The sequence below is a fragment of the Helobdella robusta genome, assembly GCF_000326865.2.
Source record: "Helobdella robusta unplaced genomic scaffold HELROscaffold_3, whole genome shotgun sequence".
Taxonomy (NCBI): domain Eukaryota; kingdom Metazoa; phylum Annelida; class Clitellata; order Rhynchobdellida; family Glossiphoniidae; genus Helobdella; species Helobdella robusta.
Window position 1 is genome coordinate 2,705,509 of NW_008704501.1, and position 25,845 is coordinate 2,731,353.

Below are 25,845 nucleotides of genomic sequence, written 5' to 3' on the forward strand. Positions count from 1 at the left end.
GAGAGAGAGACTATTCTTCAAAATATTTGAGTTAATCTTTTTTATGACATTGATCAAATATATTGATCACCAAACTGCCAGGGCTAGAGGAACCTGGTCTCACCCATTCCTACAAAATCTTTTAAAATAATGAGTAACTTACAAGATGTTACGTAGTTTGAATCAAATAATAGACATGATATGATTATATAAAGTTTGAATGTAATATTTTTGGTTCGAAAATCGCACATATATTCTACTTACTTTTGCTTTGTTTTAGAAGTTGGTAAGTAAATTTTTACAATATGTAAACAAGCAAAACGTTTAATAAATATTGTTTTCAGAACAAACGCTCACATGGACACGTTCAAAATATTTTTTATTTCTTTTTTTCCTAACTAAGTGTCCACACATATTATGTTATGTCAAACTGTCTCCATAGCAAACCATCTCCTCATGTTTCTTGAGAATTAAAGATGTAACGTATGTTGCGCAAATAAAAGTAAACGATTGAAATTTTTATAAAGAAATGTAAAAATTGTTTTAATTTATATAGCACGTTTCGCGCTTCTATATTCAACTTTCTCATTAATACAGGATCATATTCATTTGAATCTGGTCTCTGGAATACAAAAATCGGACACCTTACTACATCATCATCACGCCGGGCAAAAATTTAAATTCCTCAAGTGAAATAATACGTCTATTGAGTCACGTTACCTTGTGATTGACGCGCCTTTGCTGATATTTAAAAATATGATCTTATCTTGATCTCTAAAAAATCGCATAATTATTGTCTTTAAAATTATTTATTTTGGCAAGGTGTGAAAATCATCAAACAGAAAAACGAATAAGTTCGTGTGTCCCTTTTTGTCAAGAACAAAGTATTTTGAAACTTGAAATTTTGTAAATTAGTGAATTTTGCCTCGTTTAAATTTTTGTTAATGTTTGTGTTTTAGTCTGCCTGCAAAGTCTATAAAAATGCTTCATTTCAAAATCGTAAATTGGGCCTCTAAAATTGTTGTGGGTGCTTCTAAGTTTGATCATGTTTCTCCGATTTGAATGAATTGCAGTGGCTGGTTGTTAGTAGGAGTTAGTAGAAATGTTGTTGTTGATATTTAAAGTTGTGAATGGTTTGGCACCTAAGTTTTTGAATGATAGATGTTTAATGAAGCTGTCATCCAGACATTTAAGAAGTGACCACTTGAATCTGCTGAAAATTGGTTCGCGCGTTATCCCAGTTTATGGACCAAAGACATGGAATGGTCTTCGTAAGACAGAGCTACTTGATCCTTTTTTATCTGCTGTTTTGTGTTGTATGTCAAAATTTCGTACTGCAATCTTCCGAGTATGAATGTATAATTACAATACATTGTTAAAGTCAACGCGACTAATATGTTGCCTTGCCTCCACATTACTTCGCAGGCATACAGACTCATTGTTCTGCTTTCTAGCTCATCTACACTAAACGTTAAAAGCTGAACAACGCAGTTTTTACCATTATGTTGTTGTAAGATTTTCTTTTTAAGCATAAGTAAAAGCATGTTGCTGTTTATGTGCACTCTAATTGAACAGTTTTTAACTCATTGAAATTTATTTGATAAATTTAGCACTGATTTGTCGTTAACTTTTCTAATTTGTCGATTCCGCAACTTGAAATTTTAAAATTTTTGTCTTTACTAAGAAAGATATGTTAAACCAACCAAGACTGAAATTAACAAGTAAACATTTTGCTCTTCACAATATAATAAGTTTTGTAATTGTAAACGTAGCTTTTCAAACATTTTCTAACTTTAACTACAAAAAAAAATATAAAAATATCATGTTTAAAAGTTTTATTACGCAATCTTATTGAATTTATAAGAGGATTAATATTTCACCGGCTGTTCTATTTTATGCGCAATATTTTCATTTATATTCTCGATTTCAGTACACAAAACACGAAATGTGCATTCTAAGGTGAAGACAGGTCAGTTAACTTTTTGATTATTTTGTTGTGTTTGACAATGTTAGATGTTTAGCTGATAAATTTTGTTAGTAAAATATTTATCTCGTTTAACTGAAGCATTAACGCAGCTCTGTCGTTTATAAAAATATCACAAAAGGCTTATTTTTTTAATATTTAACCAAAACTGAGTGTGCTGGGAGTTTCAATAAATTCGTTTGCCACTTATGTGCCCAATATTTTAACTACGACTACTGCGATGGTTAATCCGCATTAATAAATAACCCCACTGATCGTCAGCTAGTAAGGTTGTTATTGTAAAAATTTCGTTCAAAAATCTTTCATCAGACTCACTTGATAGCTATGTAGTGGTCAAATTCGGAAAGGAAAAGCACGCCACTTCGGTCAAAAACAGAACATTAAATCCTGAATGGAACGAAGAATGTATTTTGTACGATTTCAAAAACTTATTCAACATTTTTTGTAAATTCCATCCACAACAAAAACAATTTATTAATAAGTTTTTTCAACATTTCTCAAAATAACATAAAAATAGTATTACAATCGAATTGATCATTTAATTGTTAAAAAAAGAAACTATTTAAATATTTTATTTATTTCTATACAGGAATCCTGAATCAAACGACACCCGGTCAATAATTGTAAAAGTGTGCAATCGAAATTTTTTATTGCTCAATGATGAACTGCTTGGTTCAGCGGAGATTCTTTTGAAAGAGCTTACTTGTTACAAATCCCCTAAAACGAAGTTTGTGTTAATAAATGATCAATACTTAATATTAATGATTATTACTCATAATAAGTTTACAAAGCGCTAAATCAAACAACAATTCAAACAAGACGTTTTGACAGTGTTTGTCCTCATCAAGTTTTGGTTTTGTATATTAATGTACAACAATTTATAGATTAGATTTACAGTGTGTCCTTTCTTCAGAATGCCAAACCTGTAGTTAATAGCTCATTTACTTCGTTGCAAATGTACAAATGCTGCAACTATCACTTGCTGGACGTCTCTCGGCAGGCAGTGAAATGTCAACCAAGAAAAAGACATGTTTACCGAGTTGTAGAAAATTTTATAAAACAAATATATTCTGCCACAACTTATTTCTCAATTTGAAGTTCATTCTCTAGAAGTCTTTCTTGTCAAATTGGCAACGTTAATCTGTGGTTATTTTGAATGAATTCTCCAGACTTCAACTTCCTCCGAATTCTTCTTGAGAAACCAACCTGCAATAATATCTATCAGTGGTCGGTAAGTCATATTGCTGTCACCAGCGTACTGCCTCCGGTCTTAATTTCTGTAATGTTAAGTTCTGTACCCCGTAGAAGGCGTTTCACTTATTTTTGAAAAAAAAACATAACTCATCACAAAATTTTGTTCAAAAATTTAAAAACGTAAGAAAAAATAATTATATAAATTGCATAACATTTTTCAATTATGCGCTTTTAAAACTAATATTTTTTATAATATTCAAAATTAACCTGATACAAACCAATATAACCTCTTGCTATCCGTCAGCATTATCAATTTTATTTTGAATAAAATAAAGTCTGATATTTAGTAGGTCTTCAAATTATGTAATATTTAATTTAAAATCACAATTTTTTGTCTCTACGATCAGCTGGTTTAGACTGCAAAATCAAGGCAATGATGAAGGAGAGATATTGTTAACCTTGGTATATGGGGAAACACTCACCGCTATCAAGGAAAATTATTCATTCCTTCGGAAGTCAACATCGTTCAAAAACTTAGCCGTCAAATTTGGTTCGTTCGTTTTCTCTAATTATAGGCCACTTTGTTTATTTATTTTGTGTTGCCTGTTAAAGTTGGAACATTATTTAGGCTAAAATCTGCCAATTAATGCAAACAGGTTAATTTTATCATTGATAGTATAGCGGTCTCAAATATTTTGTCCATAATTTTTTAATAAAATTTGTTCATTTTTTTTTACTTCGATAGAACAATCGTATCATATATGTAAATGATGGATTTGAATTTCTAATTATTTCGTAAAAATTATTTAACTATAGAACATAAAACTGTATTATTTTCCAACATGAACCTCTAAACGGTAATAATTCTTTTAATTTCAAGAAAAGTATTTTAATTAATTAATTAACAACTTTTATAGATTTGTGCTCTTAAGGCGCAAAGTAATTCACTTATTGACAATTTATAAGGAGAGAAGTTATCTGTGAAAAAGGCTGAAAATGAATTTAAGAAGCGAAGAGAAAGTTTGTGTCAGATGCCTAGAAGTGGAGATAATGAACTGGTACGTTCATTGTTCACAGCGCAATTGTTATATTATAATACATATCATAATAGAGAATATTTGTTGCATGAAGTTGTGTAGCAAATTTGATTTACTTCGAACGAGTTGGTAATATTTCTGTTATAATGTTATTAAAAATCACAATATTGTTTGCTGAAAACATATGATCTATAAATACAATCAGTCAAACGGTATCATTCAATTATAAAAAATATCATTCACGACATCAATATCTAAATAAAAACAAGTTTGAAAGTTTATAAAAGTTTAAAATATCTTATCCACTCAGCTCACGTTGTTTTAAAAACGGATTTCAAATTAATCAAGCTAGCAGTGTTAAAAGTATTTAAATGAAAAAATGTAAACAATTCAGTAAGCTGATCCCATTTTTAAATATAGAAATGTTAATACTAATAATTCCAGTCGATATCAAAATTTGGTTCAATGGGAGCTACAATAAAAGATCTATATTGGACACCAGACGAAATAATGAAGAGTCCGTTGGATATTTCAACATCTTCAGAATCGTCCGATCAAACATTTTTGAGAAGAAAACGAAAATCAGAACCAACGGTTGGCTTTATCAAATGTTGATGATGAAGAACTGATATGATGGTATTAATAAAATGTAAATTATGGTAAATAAATATTCACAATATTATTGATTTTTATTTTTAGAAATTTCGCCCAGTGTTAATTTTTTTATTTCTGTATTCTGTTTATAAAAAAATATCAATATTTTATATTTTTTAAACGTCTGATAAACAACTATGTTTTCCTATGCATCCATTCGACCACACTAAACACTAGACGACGTTTCATGTTTCCATTTTATAAGTTACAAACTTGCTAGGTGCATATGTACAATTAAATTATTTCCAAATAACTCCTATTATGTCCGTATATGAACAAATTTTTATTTAAATTTAACAATGATAACATGAACTCAACAATTAAAAACACTAAATATTTTAAATATCAGCTTACCGGACTGAGGCATACGATCGATTTTTCAACATTGGATTCATTCAGTCCATTAGAAAATGTTGGTTAGTAAGATAAATGTTCTTGTTCTACTTATTAATTACTATTAGATCAAGTTAATAAAAACACTTACAAATTATTTTAATACTGAACATAGGGCCTCAGTTTGAGTTAAATAACGGTAATATATAACTTTTCAACTGGCTCGCTCAGATTGCCGTCAGCTGGTTGTGCAAACTGATAAGAATCAGTTCTTCAATAGTTAATAGTTTACATTGGACTGTGGCAAGTTCATTAAGATAAAGAAAATGTAGGGAATGTAATTTTTACTTTTTGCTGAAGTTAAAGCAATTTAATAAGTTGAAATCTATTAAAAATATGTCTTTTTTAAGATCATTTCAAACCCGTTAAATTCAAAATCAAGCATACAATTTATTAAACAATTCAAAATAAATTAAATAATTAATCAACTTTTGTGCAGATGCTCAAAATGAAAAAGAGAGTAGTCCAGAGTTGACTGAAGATTTACCAAATTGTAAAAGAGAAATTATAAAGGAATTCCAGGCTGAAACAGATGTTTGTCCGGCCAACGAAGAAACAGCTTCAAACTCAAAACTGTTTAAAACAGTTGTACAAGCCGGTAAAATGAAATTCTGCAAATAAACATTCAATTGCAACATCAAAATATTTAAAATATTTTTTAGTTCGTTTAACAAATTCGAAGCATCAGTGAACCGTTTCTTAATTTTCAGACAAAAATTTGTTGGAAAAGTTCGATAGTTATGATAGCTTGCAAGGATCAGAAGAAGAATATATCAACGGTGGTAAAAGTAATTTAAAAACCTCAAATTTCTCAAAAGACAAAGTCACACGAGACACCAACGCTTCAAACATCACACGCCAACTAGAATGCTACTCTAAAAACGTACGTAGTCAACTTTTTTTAAATTATTAAATCTCTCAAATGGTAATTTATAAAACATTTTATTAAAGGGCGTTGATTTTAGCAACTGTTTTAAGAATGAAAACGGCGTTAATTCTCATAACAATACTTATAACAATTTATATTCGCTTTTTTTCAAAGTTGAAATATAGTATTCAATAAAGATTGTGTCCGTTTTCTGTTTCGCAGTGACCGAGTTCAAAAGCAATGCAATGTTTTAGCGTGTCTGGAAAAACTAGTTCTAAGCGCCGGTGAAGTGCTATATAAATGAAAACCTTTTGTTATTCCTATTATCGATAGCGAACAGTTTTCTAAAACTAAAATTTTTGGGTAGTTCCCATTAGAGCAACTTTTTGAATTTCACCCAGATATGATTTTCTCAAAAATTCATTTAAATGTTTTCTTTATTTAAGTTCCTTATGCCCCAAATGTTTTAACAAAAAATGTTCTTGATTTCATCAAACGAATTTTTTAAATATTTCCTTTAGATCTCCGTATTTAAGATATTTTTAATTTTCTTTAGAAACCATTTATTGAATTTCGAAGACTGAAGTTTCGATTGTTCATTTTTTTGCTTACTACGTATAAAGTATTTTGGACTTCAATTTGAATTGAATTTTTGTGAAACATAATTTTAACATATTTGAAAGCATTGTATCTATTATCTGTAATAATTAAACTATGCAATTATTTATATTATTGAAAATAAAATAACTCAACATTAGCTTTAACTACTATTTCGATTTTAATTTTTCTGTCCAAAATGTAATAAATTGAAATTTTAATAATTTGATCATAAACGTGTTTTTGTTTAAAAGGAATTAATCCAATTGGTGATAGACCAGAGGGAATGGATCAAGAACAGAGAATTGTACATCTTGGACATGGAGGCCTACATGAATGGATTGCTCTTGAAGGTGCTCGATGAGAACACACGAAAGATTAATTCCAAAGAACTCGGCAAAAAGTTTGTCCTCCCACAGCCAGTGCAATCAATGACTCAAGACAAACAACCCACCGCAACCGACAAAGACGAAAAAAATTTCGGAAATATTGATAATGTTAACAAATTATCACACATTAAAGATGAAAGCAAATTTATTTTTAAAAAGTGGTTAGGTTCTATTTTCAGGTCTCGAAAATGACGTTATGTAAAGACAAAGATGTCGTTAAAAATCATGTTGACTTTTGTTTCAAATGTTGTAGACTTAAATTTTAACAACATTTTTTCTTACGAGCCAATGCAATAAATATTTATTCAATTTCCTTTGAATTGTCATTTGCTTTCAGTTCGCGTTAGGGTTGGAGAAAACACGATAGGATAGAACCAGTACAAATAAAAAATAGCTTGAGCTGCCACCGGCGATCGACAAAAATGCAGTGTAGGACAAATTTCAAACGTGGAAGAATATTTCTCATTCATATAGGTCAAACGAAAATGTTGAGCTATTATTTCATTGATTAAACAGGCTTACTAATGTGATGACATGAATAAGAATGAAAATAAAATAGAAAGAAACGTGTCTAACTCAAATCTTAAAATGGAAAAATGAACAAAGTATATACATTCAAAAACATCCATAAACTTTCATTTGAGCACAAGGATTAAAAAAATACAGAACGAAATAATTGATCAAGTACAAATCCATATAGAAAAATGTAGCTTTTAGCAAATTATTAAAAATTGTCAAAATATTTTTCAAGTTTATTATTTCCAATAGAAACATTTGATTAACCAAATATGAAACAAAACAATCAAATCAGCCCAACAACACACTAATCAACTCATCTCAAACATATTTACAAAACAAAATTCTAATAATCAATTGTAAAGAGAGCCACAACTCAACGGTCTCCAACTGTTAATTGCAATTAGAATGTTTACTACACGTGCCAATCATCGATTGTTTGAATATTGAGCAAGATCAATAAAGATGGCTAATCACTTTTAATCTATACGATTAAGACATCGATTATTAATTAAACAATAAACTCTCTAAGGTTGATTCCATCCCATCGACACCTATATAAATTGGGAATTTCACGAGGTTCTCAAAAAAATTTCCAAATTTCTGAAAATTCATCTCAAGTATTTGCAAATAACCTGATACAATTTTATTCATAAACTGAACTAAAATGGCGAGACGAGTAACCTTCTTGTTGTTCAATGAGGTGGACCAGAGTTACCAGATTTGTAATAACATTTCCAACATAGGGCGTCCGTTCAAATTTGATGAAACTGTTACTCAGCCTTCAACTAACACAACCCAAAACCTGAAACGGAAATCAATATTGAAAGAATCCAGTGAATCAGTTAAATATAATGAACGAGAGAATCCAGCATGTGCAACGAAAACGATGAATAACGACAAAGACATTGAACTTTACAAAAATTCTTCAACCTCAAATAAAATTTGCTCTTTATATAGAAATTATAAAAATGTTAACAACACAAGTAACAGTCAACATGAACGAAAAAACATACAACTCATCTTCGTCAAAACGTCTGTCCAACATCATTAGTAAAAGAAGAAACAGCCTAAACAGTTCGCTACTGAGATGTTTACTCGTTAACACAAGCGATGGAAAGGAAGAGAGCGACGATGGCATCGAGGAAATAACCTTTCCACTTCCTGAAGAGAATATCAAAACTGAAACTGGTTGTTCATCGAACTTTTCAGCTGAAACCGACGCTACACCAATTCCGAGCATTTCTTTCACAAATCTAGACATATTTGTAAATATGAAGTACATAGATGAGGACGAAGATGAAGAAAACGTTGAAAATGTTCAAAGTAGTACAGAACTTAAATCACAAATCATTTTAACAGACAATTTGGTCGATCGTGGCATCGACCTCACTAGCGACACCACACCACAAAAAAGCAAATCAACATCACTCGAAGCATCCGCAAACGAACTGAGCAACTATTTCAGCGATTCTTCTAATGCATCAACACTTTCTTCAGTGACCTTTCCAAGCACCAACACTTGGAAAATTTCTCCGGTCATCAATTGCATTAGATCAAAAACAGATTGTGACGAAGTTAATTGTTACCTATGTTATAGTTCAACTGACGTTATCTGCACATCTCATGAGTTACATTTCAAATGTCCTTGCTGTTCAGTTGTTAAAACATTGCAACCTGGACTCAATTATTACTACTTTTTGAAACACATCTTCAACGAAGATCATCCTCATAAGATAATGCAACAACTCAAAAACTGCATTTGTCCATCGGTTGAGGAAACCAATGAAACCATGAAAAGAAAAAATTCACTGCCCATAATGGCAAAATCTCTTGTTTGTCGATTGGGACGGTTAACAAAGCAAACCAATTTAGATGTTGAGACTTTCCCTAAGCAATGCGTTTTATGAATATTTTATTAATTTTCTGTTGACATTGTTTTCTAATTCATTTTGTCTAAAAAAATTCCAAAAATTGTACATAATAAGTTATATATAAAAAAATAATTTATTTTGTCCTATAAATCAGTCAATAGTTATATAACCTCTATTTCTGGCCTTCACCAGAAGGCCAGAAGTAGAACATAAACCATAAAACATAATTATAAAAAATAACTTGTGGGCAAAAACGAAAACCTCTCTCAAATATAATTCTCAATCAAATTATATATTTCAAAAACGTGTAGCTACAATTGAACAAAATTTCCTAATAATTATTTACTTAAAAAACGAAGGCACCACACCACATAAGTAGGTAGCCAATCTCTATCTGTACGCACGCAAGCAAGCACCGCATCCCACACACATGACGTACAATTTTTTGAGTTTTCAATAGATTGCACTCAAACTAGGTTATCGAGCCATAATAACGCAAGATATGGCGCTTCTACCGTCAGAGTTAACGCCAGCTAGTATTGACGTAGTACAAAATTTTTGGTTTTCTTGCAGGTCAGGTTCAAAACAAAATATTTCTTGTTTACCCGCACGCTGTCCAATTTATATAAATTTTGATTTAAAACGTGTTTTCAAAAAATTATGCAGTCCCTTTCTATGAAAAACTTCAACAAAATAACATGCATTTCCGATTTATTTTGGTATTTTTCATTTACGTATCTGTCGATTTTTTTTTCATTTTGTTTACATCTTTATTCACGTTTATTTTATTTCTATTCGTGTGTTTATATATTATTTTTTTAGTTTAGACAATGGATTGGGCGTGTTTATATATTATTCTTTTAGTTTAGACAATGGATTGGGCGAGATTGGGCAAGCGGAGTTTGATGAGTTTGTGGTGTTGTTGGGTGATTTGAATGGTCATGTGGGGGTGGATGCCGACGGATATGAAGGTGTACATGGGGGATGGGGATATGGTATACGGAATGAGGAAAGGCGTAGAGTGTTGGAGTTGGCGGATGCACATAGCATGGTGGTGGGGAATACCTGGTTCACAAGGGAACCAGCGCGATTGATTACTTATAGGTCAGGGGAACATAGATCGATGATAGACTATATATTGGTAAGGGCCAAACATAGGAAGTATGTGAAGAATGTGAAGGCGATACCTGGCATGTTGCAGCATAGTATGGTTGTGATGGATATGACATCAAAAGAAATGAGGAGGAGGAAGAAGGATAAGTTTGTGGCAAAGAGAAAGACATGGAAGTTGCAGGATGCAGAGGTGAGGAAGGCATTTGAAGTGAAGGTGGCTGAAAATTGGGAGAGTGGTAAGGATGGAGATGTTTGTGAGAGATACAAGGACTGTGTGTTGGCTACGGCAGATAAAGTATGTGGATGGACGAAAGAAAAGTGTAGGCATGGTGAGACGTGGTGGTGGGATGAAGATATAAGAAGGGTTTTGGAAGTCAAGAAGGAGAGGTTTAGGGTATGGAGAAGGGACATGACGGAGGAAGCGGAGTCTGAGTATAGGAAGGCTAAGAAGGTTGCAAAACAGGCAGTGGCAACTGCAATGACGAAAGCATCAGATAGGTTAATGAAGGAAATGGAATTTGATGTGAGTTCGAAGAAAATGTTCAAAGTAGCAAAGCAGTCAATGAGGGATAGGAAAGATGTTATAGGGAATAGATGTGTTTGGGATGGATCTGGCAAGTTGTGCAAAGATGAGGAGGAAAAAGCTCAGGTGTGGAAAGCTCATATGGAAAGGTTGATGAATGAAGAGAATGAGTGGGATGGAGATGTGGAATCCGCGGTCACACACGGACCTATAGAGAAGGTGACGATGGAGGAAGTAGAGAAAGCAGTTAGAGAAATGAAACTAGGTAAGGCGACAGGGGTTTCGGAAGTGGCGGCAGATCATATAAAAGCGAGTGGGGTGATAGGAATTGAAGTTATGATGAGAATTGCTAACAGTATGTTTGATGATGAAGGTATACCTGAGGATTGGCGACACCGTGTGTTGGTGCCGTTGTATAAGGGCAAAAGAGATGTGAGAGATTGTGGGTCATATAGGGGTGTGAAATAACTAGAGCACGGAATGAAGGTAGTGGAGAGGGTGCTTGAGAGGAGGTTGAGAAGTATGGTGACAGTTAATGAAATGCAGTGTGGGTTTATGCCTGGTAGGGAAACGGTGGATGCGTTGTTCATGGTGAGAATGTTGCAGGAGAATTATAGAAAAAAGAAACAAAGATTGTACATGTGTTTTGTGGATCTAGAAAAGGCTTTTGATCGAGTACCGAGGAAGGTCATTGAATGGGCGTTGAGGAAGAAAGGAGTGAATGAGAGACTTGTTAAAACTGTGATGCAGTTGTATGAAGGGGCAAAGACAAAGGTGAGGGTTGGAAGGGGGATGTCGGACGCTTTTAGTGTTAAGGTAGGAGTGCATCAAGGATCAGTGTTATCACCGTTTCTGTTTGCAATTGTGATGGATGTTGTGTGTGTTATTTGAGATTTTGTATGCAGATGATTTAGTCTTGATGGCTGATAGCATGGAAGAATTGCAGTTAAAATTTGACAGATGGAAAAGTGTTATTGAAAAGAAAGGGTTAAAAGTTAATATTGGTAAGACGAAGGTAATGGTGAGTGGGGAAGGTGGGGAGCGAGTGATAAGTAAAATAGACCCCTGTGGGGTATGTGACAGGAGAGTGAAGGCTAACTCGGTATTGTGTATAGGATGTCAGAAATGGGTGCATAAGAGATGTAGTGGTGTGAGGGGGGCACTGAAAAAGGTGGAAAGCACGTTCAAATGTAAGAAATGTGTTCATGGTGTGATTAATAGGACGGACGCAAGGACGGGGTTGAGTGGTGGTATTGAAAGAGTGGAAAGCTTTGTTTACTTAGGGGATAAGCTGAATGCGGATGGAGGATGTTTGAGCGCAGTTACGGCTAGAGTTCGTGTTGGATGGATGAAATTTAGGAAACTTGGTGGGGTATTGTGTGGAAAGAAATGGTCAGTGAAGATGAGAGGGAGGGTATATAAAGCATGTGTGAGAGCAGCGATGGTATATGGTGGTGAAACTTGGGTGTTGATGCGAGAGGAGGAAAGTGTACTGCAGAGGGCTGAAAGAGCTATGGTGAGGAAGATGTGTGGGGTTAAAGTGAAGGATAGGAGGAGTAGTACAGAGCTGATGTCAATGATGGGACTGAATGAGGACATTGTGACATTGATAAGGAGATCGAGATTGCGGTGGTATGGACATGTGTTGAGAAGGGATGAAAGGGTCGGGATTAGGCGAGCGTTGGAGTTCGAGGTTGAAGGAGTGGTAGGAAGGGGTCGTCCGCGATTGGGATGGAGAGAGCAGGTGGAGAAGGAGAGGGTGAAAGCGGGGTTGCGTGATACTGAGGCGAGTGACAGATGTGGACAGCGTCGAGGGGTATTTCGGTTACCCCGATCTCGGGGAAAATGCCGTCTAAACGTGTGTTGTTGTTGTTTTAGACAATGGATATATATCCATGGTTTAAACTTGGATTTTTGAATGATGCCACAGATATAAACCTTAGAATTTTTATTGCATTTTTTAAAACTGATTAAATTTTTATTTATTCGTTCATTACCGGATTTCGGTGTCCAATGTCTTTGAATGGGATATTTCTTCAAGATAATAAAAAACGTTTAACTGAAATGCGAAAGAGACATTTTTAATTTAAAGATTAGCGAAAAAACTTTTCACACGAAAACAATGTCGCAAGTTCGTTACATTGTTGAGGTAGTTTAAATTTTATAAAGATACTGTAAAACTATAGCTTTGGAAGAGCAGCTTTGACATCACTCATTCGTTTATAACTTTTGTAGCAAATCACGAAGTGTGCAACTAACAGGAACTAAACAGATTAAAATGAATACTCTTTCATAAGTGTGTATGACATTCTCGTTAAAGAACGAATTTTCAAACATGATTAGTTTATAAAAAAAAATATTTACATGAAACATACATTGTACAAAACAGGTGATATAATTATATTGAAAACAATATATTAAATATAATTCATTTATCAAAATTTTGTTTTTTCAAATTCTTTGTTTCACTGTACTTTTTAATCATTGGATGACACACATACAAAGCTGACATGAAGCCAACTAAGGATGCTACAATAATTTGGTGGTATGATAATTTTCTTCTAAAAGCGAATTTTCTCATAATCTAAAATTGATAAAAGAATAATAAATACACTTTATCATCAATTGGAGCTGAAATGAAATAAGAATAAAACAGGAGTTTTTATTTATATAAGATTTAAAGCTGTAGAACTACTTTTATTTGAATAAAAATTTGACTCCCAACTCAAAATTTTTCAACATTTGCTATAAAAATTTTTAAAAATATTTTTTACATTTACATTGCAACAAAACAAAAGATACTTCAAAAAAGTCTGAAAAATTTTTGGTTTTTAAAAATACTAAAAAATAATTAAATCTTTTTGACTTATTAGTAATATGATATCACCATTCTCAAAAGTTACCATAGTTGATAGATAACTTATTCTGCTTAGCTTATGGATAAATAAAATAACTTAAAATTAAAAGGTCATTAAACATTAAGTTACATAATTTTTACAAGCTAAAATGTATGTTTGATAGGCATAATCAAGTATAAACTACAAGATGATAGAATAGATAAACTTTATCTACTTTATCCTATAAACTGAAACAGATAAAGTAAGTAGACATTGATTTCAAAAAAATGTTCAAAACAATTTAGATTTAGTTAGATAAAATTAGGGGCCTCATGGTCCATATACATACCTCATATAAAATAATTAAGTATTATGATGGTTTAAATTAAATTTAACAACTCAAATTACCGGACAATTAATTAATCTTAAAAAATTAATTTATTTATAAAAAATTAAAAAAAAATGAATTAATCGCCCCGACCTTCGTTTTTTTTTTAATCTTCCTTCCCTACTATTGCTGTTATTTAATTATAATTATTTAATAGATTTAGTTACGTCACAAAAATTTACTATTAGATTGTGAGTTCTTTTAAATTTAACACCACTGATAGGCGGTGCAATGGAACGAACGGCAATTTTTATCATTCGACTCGCGTTAAAGTTTACTTTTATTTAAATAAAAATGAAGTGAAGAAATGTCACACCATAGATTAAAAATTTACCAGCGCACAGCACATACATTTACAAGTCATTTTGGTCTGGAAACACCGACTGAGGAAATAAATAAACGATAACCTACAGCATTCTTTTGAATTTCAAATTTTATTGGAAGCATGTGCAATTTCAGTTAATCGTTGTTCCTCATTCACTGTATTTATTTTTCTTTAGAACAAAGCTCATCACATGGAATGGACATGTGTTGTGAAGGGATGAAAGGGTCGGGATTAGGCGAGCGTCGGAGTTCGAGGTTGAAGGAGTGGTAGGAAGGGGTCGTCCGCGATTGGGATGGAGAGAGCAGGTGGAGAAGGACAGGGTGAAAGCGGGGTTGCGTGATACTGAGGCGAGTGACAGATGTGGATGGCGTCGAGGGGTATTTCGGTTTCATCATAGGTAGCCAAACGGCAACTCCCGATCTCGGGGAAAATGTCGTCTAAACGTGTGTTGTTGTTGTTAGAACAAAGCTCATCACAATAAAATAACATTTTATTGGGTAAATTCGTCATAAAAAATTTAAAGGTCTAATTACAAAAAAAATTTCAAATTTCAGTGTTGTTTGAAACAGTTAAAGCAGGTTTGAGAGAAAGATACATTTTTCCATCAATTTTGTTCACTTCGGGATTCAATTTCTTTAGTATATCTGCCAAACAGGCTTCGAGTTGATTTTTAGAGAGTCTATTTATTTTGTTATGTTTAGAATGCAGCTTCTGTAGAAGGTCACGTGGCGTGATCGGTTTCCGCAGTAGATACCTTTTCAATGTTTCCTCCATCGAAGCATCACTGAAAATTTAATTAAATTGAATTATAACAACTTAATAAAAGAAATAAAAAATAAAATTCTTGATTAACTATCTACGTTGGAACCTGCATGAATAATAAATACAGTACTACATAAAAAGAGGACTTTATAAGAAATTTTGTTTCTTTGATTGCCAACGTCATATAAGTGATGCGGTTCTTGAACTTTGTACTTGTACGCGATTTGTACTATAGCAAAAATTTAAAGTATTCATTGAGATTTAAGGACTTGTAATTTTTATTTTTATTTGTACTTGTTTAAGTACAATATTAAACGCGTTCAGATACAACATTAAAGAACTTTTGACAAGTTTATATTTAGGCCTGCATTGCAATCAAAACAGATTACCATCTTGATTAATGCTATCTTTATTGTTAGAACGAGTGTGAAGAGTATGTGTGTATGAAATGGATTTAATTTGATACTGCAACAGTGCTCAGAATCCACAAATGTTCATGCAATGAAAAAAGAAATAGAAAGCGCAGGCCAAAGATCCAAGAGATAAGTTAAGTAATTTTAAGCTGTCCATAGAGAAGATTTAAATGTAGTTAATTGAAAAAACAAACTTAGCTTGAAATTGGGTTGCATGCAAGCCAGAAGTGAGAGTGATAAACTGGACTTATGAAAGATTGTGTGGATAGACGGATATTTTAACAAAAAATTAACAAATCAGGACATTTGATCAATAATTGCAAAATGCAATGTAGATATAACTCGTAAGCTAAAAAATTTTAAAGTAAATTGGATCCCAGATAAATGTTTATTATCAACTCTATGAAAAAAAGACAAAACTAGACCTGTTTGAGGAAAATGATTGCGTCGTTCGTTGAGACAAAGATGAATCCAGCTTGACTTTCTTGGCTAGCAAACTTGTGGCGAGAGGATCCATTTTTCGTTTCTTATCTGAAAAATTTACAAAATAATCATGTAAATCATAAAATAAACATTAGAGAAAACAAATTTTTAATAATTAACGAATTGGAAGTGGCTTTTCATAATAAATAACAAATAAATAATAACCAGAGATGTTGAAATAATGGATATTATATTTGGTTTGAAATTTAAAACAAATTCATCAAAATATGTAAAATTTTTGATAATTTTTTCACATTCCTTCTAGATTTTTTGGCATTTTAATTTTCTAACAAAACATAATTTTTATACAGAAGCTTAACTGAACATTTGTTAAATAAATCATCAATCTTTTTAAACAGAGAAACTACAATTGTAATCATTTCAGACATTTTATGTTTTTTTTTTAGAAATCTAAAAAAGCGAAAATAAAGAAATCTAAATTCTAACTTGTAAGATCAACTGTTGAGACATCTGATTCGGTCTGCTTGACAGCTGATGCTGATTTTCCAGACTGTTTTAAGCATATTTATGTATGAGACAATAATAGTTTGTAATAACATAATGTTTTCAACATTTTATACATGCATGTTAGATGCATAAACATTATTAAAATTACCAGATTCGTTTCAATAAAGTTTTGTGAAAAAGAGTGCTCAAATTTTTTTAAATAAAATTTATAAATACAAACATGCAGACAGACAGCAAGAAATACAATTATAAAATAAATATTTCTGAATACAGTGAGCATTCAGAAAAATGCTGAGTTTAGATGATACAAATCGAAGTTAGTGTGAAAAAATTACAGAATTATGAAAATTCATATCACGTGGAACATATCAATGAATGTTATTTATCCTTTTATACACGAACAAACAAATAATCACAGGTCCCATTATAATAAATATTTAGATGTATGTTTGATGTGTAAGTGAGTCTTATTGGATAGCATTTATAATTGAAAACTAAATCAAAAATACACATAAAAATAATTACACTTACAATATGTAACTGATCATTCTCCTCGTCAATGTCGGAGCTAGATGACGATGATTCAGCGTCTGATTCTTAAGTTGTTCATAAAATACCAACGGTTTTTTAAATTAGCAAAATAATGCTTATAATAAAATATTAACAGAAGTCAAAATTAAACAATTACATATATATAAATATATAGTGTGCCTTATAATGCAGTTAGACAACTATGTAATCTACATATCATTATTATTATTATTATAATTATTTTTATTATTGGAGTGTTTATATATATATATATATATATATATATATATATATATATAGGAAAACAAAAAATAAAGAAAGTGATATGTAACAGAGTTGAGACTTGAAAAACTAAAAGTTGAAAATGTTGAAAACAAGGAGAAAATCCAAGTGTCAGTGGATTACATAGTTGTCAGATTAAAGATAAAAGAGGAAAGATATCACAATTAAAAACGAAGAAATGTAAGGTAACAATCGTGCTTACACATGCACTCTACTAGATATTTTAACTGAATAACTAAACAAAATTGACTACCTCTTCCGGCTTTTCCATCCTTCGTCTTATCATTTTCCATGATATCGTCATCTTCATTATCATCATCTTTTTTGTTCTCCTCATCATCTTCATCGTCGTCTGAGTTAACGAGCTTCCTGAGGGCTTCCTCCTCTACGACGCTCGCATCCTTGTACGTGTCGCCTTCATCTCGCTTGCCGTCATCGTACATTCCCTCATCATCACTGTTGTTGGCATATCAGTTAATTATATATAATTGTAATAACATATTATCATATTGTTTACATTTATCATAAATATCAATTATTTCGAATTAAATAGACAACGACTATAAAGAAACAAGCTAATGATCAACAAATGTAAAGAAATATAGACAATTGTTTATAACCATCCTATGAAAATCTTTCCTCATTTATAAATGATGATAATTCAGCACACCAACATCACATATCTCAAACTTAACTGTACATAATAATATTCTCACGTATTTCACACACCTTTTGTAACATTACAAATGCAACAAATGATGGAAAATGGGTATAGCAATGTAACGAATGTACTGGAACTAAACTGACAACTGTAGAATGATTATGCTACAATAAAATTGAAAATATCTAAAAATTACAGCATATAATTATTTATAAAAAATAATGTAACAAAATGTAATTGACCTCGAAGAACCAGACATGTAGTCGACCTCTTGACCTTCATCCATCTCATCACTTTCTTCCTCAGCTTCATCGTCCGTCCCTTTTCTTTTCTTCACCAAATTACTTCTCTTCATCTTGTTTCCTCTTTTTTTTGGCTTTCCTTCATTGGCATTTTCATCTTTATCCACTTCACATTCACTATCCAGATCATCATCTTCGTTGCTCATTTCATCGAATTCACTAACAAGCTTGAGGTGAAATAATTTTAATGTAAAAAATTGATAATCTAAATGAATATTGTAAGAAAATAAAAAATAAAAAAATAAATATATTACAAATGATTTATCTTTCTTCTTGCTCTTCTTTCCACCAGCACCTTCCTCAATGTTCCCATCATTTTCATGCTTATCAATTCTTTTCTTCATCATAATTGCAAAATGATTCAGGGTTCTATCGCGTCTGTGATTTGGTTATAACAAGTTCAAATGAAAAAGTTATATGCATTTTAACAGACTTCACTCAAGAAGCAATACAAATGTGCAAACAAAATCGAAGAAGGTGAAAAATGTTTGCAGACCTGCTGAACTCCTCCTCGGCCTCTTCTGCATTTAGTGCCTTATATTTGGCTTGAGGAATAAAATCGTACCTGCAGTTGTACAGTTGTTGTTCATGTGTATATTTCAATTACTTTAATGATGTTCAAGTGTGTTTGATTTGAGTTACTTCAATGATATTCACATGTGTTTAATTTGAATTACTTCAATGTTTATGTGTGTTTCATTTGTTTCAATCAAACAATTTATCATTTCATGTTCATCAATCTCATTTGTTGATTCAGAAATACATATTACAAAATTAAATCCATTAAACGCTTTTTAAACAGATGAAACATAAGCAACAAAAAAATTTTATTTTAATATATTGCTGATGATGGAGAATTAGAATATGCAAATGTGATCGGTTGGAATTGCAAAATAATGAAAAACTATTTAAACAATTAAACTCTAAAGAATGAACAACAGAAAAAAAGAAATGTATGAATTTATAAACAATGAAAAGGAATAACAAAAAATAAACAAACCATTCTTCAACGGGCTGAGCAATAAACTTGGAGTCTGACATGGGCATGAAAATATAATAGGAAGCATTCTTCGTTACTCCACCATTACGCGTCCCCCGGAACCTAGGTCAGCAAATTTTCAAAAATTAAAATTAAAAATAATTCAAAAATTAGTTGTATGAAAAGAAAGAAAGCAACCAGAACCTTTTTATTTGTTTGCCTGAGCCTAATTTAAGTAACCAGGGTTGGTCTTGGGGATCGTACTTTTTAATTTTAATTCCATACATCTTTTTTCTTGCTTCCTCTCTCTGCTCTTTGCCATACTCACTGCCAGCACCAAATTTTGGGAGGACGTCGATATCATAGGCCGATTTGAACTCCTTTAAGTTATTTTCTCTCTCTAACTTTGCCTGCGAAAATAATGCATTTGTTATTAATGCCAATGCATCCGTAATTAAGTGTCTAAAAACTGATGGATTTGTAACAGAAGCGCTAACTACCTAAGAAAAATAAACAACCTCTAAACAATAAGTACAACAGCATGATAATTTGGCATATATGAACATCCAAAGACAAACAAGAGATTGTAGAAGATGAAAAGTGAGGATGAATAAAATATGCACATAATTTATAGACGCAATTTAAAACAAATTTAAAAAAAATACTCAGTATGTAGTGGTATACTGATTAGAAAAATAATGCAACAAAAACAATCTAATGCTATGAATAAAAAAAATAAAATAAATAACGAATACTAAAAATGTGCAAGAGAAAAAGAAATGATTGAAAATAATTCATACCCCTGCTGTACAAAGAGTGAAGTCGACCTTGTTACTGGGTGGGAACTTCAACACTGCAAACTTTTTGTTCGCATCAGCCCTTTCATAATGTTCATTTGGAATATAATAAATTTTATAGTTTTGAAATAATTAATTAGGACAACAGTATTTATTACTTACGAAATGAAGCAAAAAAAATTTTAGAACAAAAAATGGTACATAAATAAAATTTCACTAACTCTGCCAAGCAGACAGAAAAACATTGGCCCTGTGACTGTGGGGGATGGTTCTGCAATTAAATACATTAAGACAAAATACATTTAAATCGAATATGCTTATTAATTCCATCTCAACATACAAAAAAATAGCATTTATACTAAAACATTGGTAATACCAACAATTAATACATAGCATACAAAGGGATACATTGAAAATAAGAGAAAAATATTGAAACAAAAAATAAAAGCAACTTACCGCCATACTCTAACTAATGCAACAAACTAATCTGAAAAATAAAATATTTACTTATAAAATTACATGAAATGAAAGAGCTGAAACAAAAATCAAAACTTTATTACTTTTTGATTTTACAGAAGTCTGTTCTAATAATGTCTAATCTAATTTGACTTTTTTTAATCAATCCAAGTTGATTTGAATTGTTTAATAATAGCTTTAAAAAAGGATTTCAATCAATTAAAATGGCTGTACTGTAGCTAATGCTGTAAAATAACCATAAATGTTAATTAATTTGTTTATCAATTAAATTTAAATTATTCAAGAAATTAAAACACTTTCTTAGCACCGTAACGACATTAGAGCCTAAACAAGTTGATAAAACAGGAGATAGGTACTCCTATGGTATCATCCATGTTTACAAACAATCATAATGTACTTTTAATAAATTAACTCCGCCCATTTTGAATTATCTAGCGCTTGATTATTTATTTATATCAAATTGAAAATAATTTCATTAGGTAAGTTTTTAGATCAGTACTTGTCAAATAGTTGAAATAGTAAACATTAAATAAAAAAAGTTAAAATATGAGTAAATTTCTGTTTTGATAACAATCAATGGCTTATGAAGTGGTTAACAGGGTTAGGGTTAGGGTTAGGGCCTCCCTTTTTAACAAGATTTTCAATCATTTCAAGAATAAGAAAAGGTTAAAACTTTCAATCATTTATGAAATAATTGAAAATTTTTTAAAAATGGAGGCCCTAACCTTGTTAACCACTTCATAAGCCATTGTGATATTTGACAAGTAATGATCTAAAAATAAAAAACTTACCTGAGAATTAACTTGTATTAAATTACTTACCTAAGAATTAACTTGTATTAAATTATCTTCAATTTGATATAAATAAATAATCAAGCGCTAGATAATTCAAAATGGGTGGAGTCAATTTATTAAAAGTACATTATGATTGTTTGTAAACATGGACGATACCATAGGAGTACCTATCTCCCGTTTTACAAACAAGTCAATGTTTGAAATTGTAATTCTTCTTAGGACAACACACATAATAAAAAGTCAATTATTAAAAAAAATTATGCAAAGCAAAACTTTACTTTAACAATTTAATAACAACGGTATAAAATAAAGATTTAAAAAAAATCAAATTCAACAAATCAAATTTAATCAAATTCCGATTCCGTTAGAATTCGAAATTTTTTATATATATGCATTCCCCTAGCAGTAACGAACTTTAACTTAAAACTAAAGCCAGCAATGGCTTTAAATTAAACGCCTCTATTAGCAAGAAGCCTCTATCTATCTACCGTGTTTCCTCATATATAAGACATCCCTCAAATATAAGACCTAGCACGTTTTTTGTCTATTTTTCTAATATAAGCCCTCCCTCGAATATAAGCTCTCCCTCGATTATAATTTCTAGTATGAATCAGCTGACAACAACAAAAACTTCTGTCAAAACCACACCGGAAACGCCAACTGCTGCAAGATTTTTCGTTTTTCGAACTGTTTTTCCTCCTTCAAGCATATCCTGAGGTTACAAAGCTGTCAAAGTAAGGGTTGTTTTTTCTATTTAAATAAACTATTTTGTAACATTTTGCCCATATTTAAGATGAGTGGCAAGAGGAAAAGTTACTCTGTCGAATACAAAAAAGGAATTGTGGAAGAATGCAGAGATCAAAATATTACTGCATTTTGCAAAGAGAAGAAGTTGGACGTACGAATGGTTAGAAAATGGCGAGCACAGTATGATGATCTTAATCAAAAGGTTGAAGATGGGCAGGCAAAAAAAAGAAAATGTGGCTCTGGAAATCGTCCATTCTTTCCAGAGTTAGAAGACATCATCTTTGACTGGATTGCTGAGAAGAGAGAAAACCGTATGGTTGTGCGCAGAGCTGAGATTCAAGCTTTTGCTCTCGAGATGGCTCCTACACTTGACATCCCTCCTGAGGAGTTCAAAGCTTCAAAATGTTGGCTGGATCGCTTCCTTCAGCAGTATGAACTCTCACTACGAAGATCAACAACACTGTTCAAGCTTGAGGATAAAGAAGCTGTCAAGAGAGCTCTCATGTTCAAGTCTTTCATGGATGGTTTGGATTTTTCAAAGTATCAGCTTTCCAACATGATTGCTCTGGATGAGACTGCTGTTTACATGGGTCAGGACACTCAAAAGACAGTCGACTTCAGAGGAGCTTCATCAATTTATGTACCATCAACTGGATATGAAAGTGCACGCGTCACCTGCATTTTGGCAATTCGTCTGGATGGGAAGAAAGCTGCTCCACTTCTTATTACCAAAGGAAAGAAAGAAAAGATTGAATGCCAGGGAGGAGTTTATGTCTTGGAATCAGAAAAGGCATGGAGTACGCAGAATGTAATAAGAAAATGGGTGGACCTTATGCTGCCACTTGTTTTAAGAGGAAGTCAACGAGGTCTCCTCATTTGGGACTCTGCAAGCACTCATCGTGCAAAGGATATGAAAAACTTCTTGGCAGAAAGAAGGGTTGATCAGGTTATGATCCCAGCAGGGATGACTGCTTACCTCCAGACCTTGGACATTGCAATAAACAAGCCTTTCAAGGATTACCTCAGACTTGAAATCAATGATTATATTGAGAATAGGATGTCAAGAAACAAAAATAACAACTTCGTGAAGCCTAATCTGCAGGAGGTAGTCTCTTGGGTAAGGAATGCATGGGGCAAAGTCACTGATAGCTGTGTTGCAAAGGCTCTGAAAGCAGGGTACTTGGACAAAACATCGCCATTTGAAGCGAGCTACATCGCAAAACACGATAGATTGGGACCTATGATACTGAAGGAGCTGGAGTCAAATGAAATCTTGGCTGGAATTCAAGGTCTTGATCTGGAAGAAAATGATGATATCCCAGAAGATGATGATCTTATTGTATTTGAATAAAATATTATTGTATTTGGGAAAAATAAATGATGTCGAAAAAATTGGCATAATAATATAAGCCCTCCCTTGAATATAAGACCTAGGGCAATTTTTGGGAAAAAATTAATATAAGACCCTGTCTTATATTCGAGGAAACACGGTATTAATCTACCTCTATCTATTGTATTTTATTTTAGTATATACTAAAATAAAATCATCTCTTATCTTATGTCATTAATTCTAATCCTAATCTGATACAAAACTAATAAAGTAATAACCATAACGTAACAACAACCCTGTCTAAAACCTTTCATTAAATTTTGAACATTTTAATAAATAAAAAAAGAAAGAATTTAATTCGCAAACGTACCAACTGTTGAAATAAAATAATGAGAAGTCTCGACGTAAATAATTAATATTTTGATTCGAATGTGCAAGAAGTCACACAAGCAGATATGTAAGTATATATATATATATATATATATATATATATATATATATATATATATATAGCACAAGTAAAAGGAATTGTGGAAGAATGCAGAGATCAAAATATTACTGCAAGTAACCAAGAAGTAAAAGTTTAAAAAGTATGGAACTCCAAATATTTTTACTTTTAATAATTATTTACAATCACTATGTCAATATAAATATAAAACCAAGACAAATTCAAATATGTATGTGAATAAATTTATAATATATATTATATAAATAATTACATATATATTAATTAATATCAATGTATTTTTACTTCTCCATCACTTGCGAAGTTCAGAGCGGATCTCAAGACCCATCTGTTTTCAAAATTCATTGAGGAGCGCTGTTGAACATCGCGGAAATAGCGCTTTATAAGCTAATTGATTGATTGATTGATTGATTGATTGATTGATTGATTGATTGATTGATTGATTGATTGATTGATTGATTGATTGATTGATTGATTGATTGATTGATTGATTGATTGATTGATTGATTGATTGATTGATTGATTGATTGATTGATACAAGTTGAATCATATATAGGCTATTGCATATAAAAAACAGGATTGCTTAAAGTTGGATGCGCAGGGAGAGAATTCAAAAAAACAATTTAATATCTTCTAATTAGATATAAAGATATTTAATCAAAACATTGTGCTCGCGTGGATATGGTAGTGTCTATGTTTAAAGTTATAAACAACAGTCATTTTGATTTCATCTGCTGATGCTTTTGCATTGCAATGCTTTGTGAGGCTGGAAAGTTGATTTCTGGTGAGTTTGGAAGTGGTTCTATTGGTGGGTCGTGGTTGTAAAGGTCTACAAAAAATTCTTTCCAATAATCAAGCCGTTTTGCTGGCAATTTTACGGATGTTCCATCAGTTTTTTCAGTCAGTCTTTTGGTTCCTAACCACCATAAAGTCAACATTTGATAGTTAAGAGTTTGATACATCAGTTTATGTAAAAGCAACAAACGATAAAACATGTTTGAAAGGATTAAACGAATGCGCAGAAAAATACAAAAATAGCGTCATTGTATTTCAAGTAAATAGAGCAATCAGCCACTCAGCTCTTAGTTGCTGTTGATAAAAAACTGAACTGTTTTATGATATAAATATACGTGTAACTATATTAATAATAATTAACGGTCTCTAATGTACATATTACATTGTGATCGTATCAAATGGTATCGTATCGTATAGCAAAAATTGTCTCTCCTGTGTTGACTTCAGACGCGCTCTTTTTACTTTTTTCGCTGTGGGAGGTTGAATCAATAATTTTTGACGCTATATATATATATATATATATATATATATATATATATATATATATATTCATTACCATCGATATGATTTGAATAAATTTCAACTTTATACAACTGCCATGTTTGTGTACCCGCTGTCACTGACGTTTGTTTTCTTTTTATTTTTTTATTGCATCTAATTTAATGAGCTTTACGGTAAATAAATAATTGATATCTTCCGTTCATTTAAAGTTAGATTTTCAATATCTTGATCGTAACGCCTCATCATTTTTCACCTTTCTTTTGGCTTGTTGCATGTTTATTAAATATTTATTTTATTGTTATTCATCATCATTATTTTCACCAATGATTTTTCAATTTATTATTTAAGTTCATCAACAAATCTGGTTTAGACTGACTGATAGGCAA

General features: G+C 31.7%; 3 protein-coding genes across 3 annotated transcripts; 2 read left to right on the top strand and 1 right to left on the bottom strand.

Annotated features, from left to right (window-relative positions):
• Positions 1 to 1,924: 1,924 nt before the first annotated feature.
• On the top strand, positions 1,925 to 8,008 carry HELRODRAFT_161240 (hypothetical protein; the record flags this gene model as incomplete). Its single annotated transcript, XM_009021179.1, has 10 exons — positions 1,925 to 1,938; positions 2,553 to 2,690; positions 3,565 to 3,707; positions 4,124 to 4,215; positions 4,639 to 4,788; positions 5,198 to 5,264; positions 5,681 to 5,839; positions 5,952 to 6,124; positions 6,961 to 7,203; positions 7,907 to 8,008. 10 exons carry the CDS (start codon positions 1,925 to 1,927, stop codon positions 8,006 to 8,008), a joined length of 1,281 nt encoding a protein of 426 aa, XP_009019427.1.
• Positions 8,009 to 8,278: 270 nt separating this feature from the next.
• HELRODRAFT_161241 (hypothetical protein) lies at positions 8,279 to 9,521 on the top strand (the record flags this gene model as incomplete). The annotated part of the gene is made up of 2 exons (XM_009021180.1): positions 8,279 to 8,486; positions 8,599 to 9,521. 2 exons carry the CDS (start codon positions 8,279 to 8,281, stop codon positions 9,519 to 9,521), a joined length of 1,131 nt encoding a protein of 376 aa, XP_009019428.1.
• A 5,622-nt stretch (positions 9,522 to 15,143) lies between these two features.
• HELRODRAFT_184964 (hypothetical protein) lies at positions 15,144 to 24,118 on the bottom strand. The gene is made up of 14 exons (XM_009021181.1): positions 24,068 to 24,118; positions 20,806 to 20,836; positions 20,571 to 20,620; positions 20,353 to 20,431; positions 19,757 to 19,962; positions 19,574 to 19,675; positions 19,070 to 19,138; positions 18,828 to 18,951; positions 18,514 to 18,740; positions 17,864 to 18,066; positions 17,329 to 17,393; positions 16,777 to 16,840; positions 16,272 to 16,377; positions 15,144 to 15,455 (listed from the first exon to the last, which is right to left on the bottom strand). The coding sequence occupies exons 2-14, from the start codon at positions 20,809 to 20,811 to the stop codon at positions 15,215 to 15,217; spliced, it is 1,542 nt and encodes a 513-aa protein (XP_009019429.1). The 5' UTR covers positions 20,812 to 20,836; positions 24,068 to 24,118; the 3' UTR covers positions 15,144 to 15,214.
• Positions 24,119 to 25,845: the final 1,727 nt, after the last annotated feature.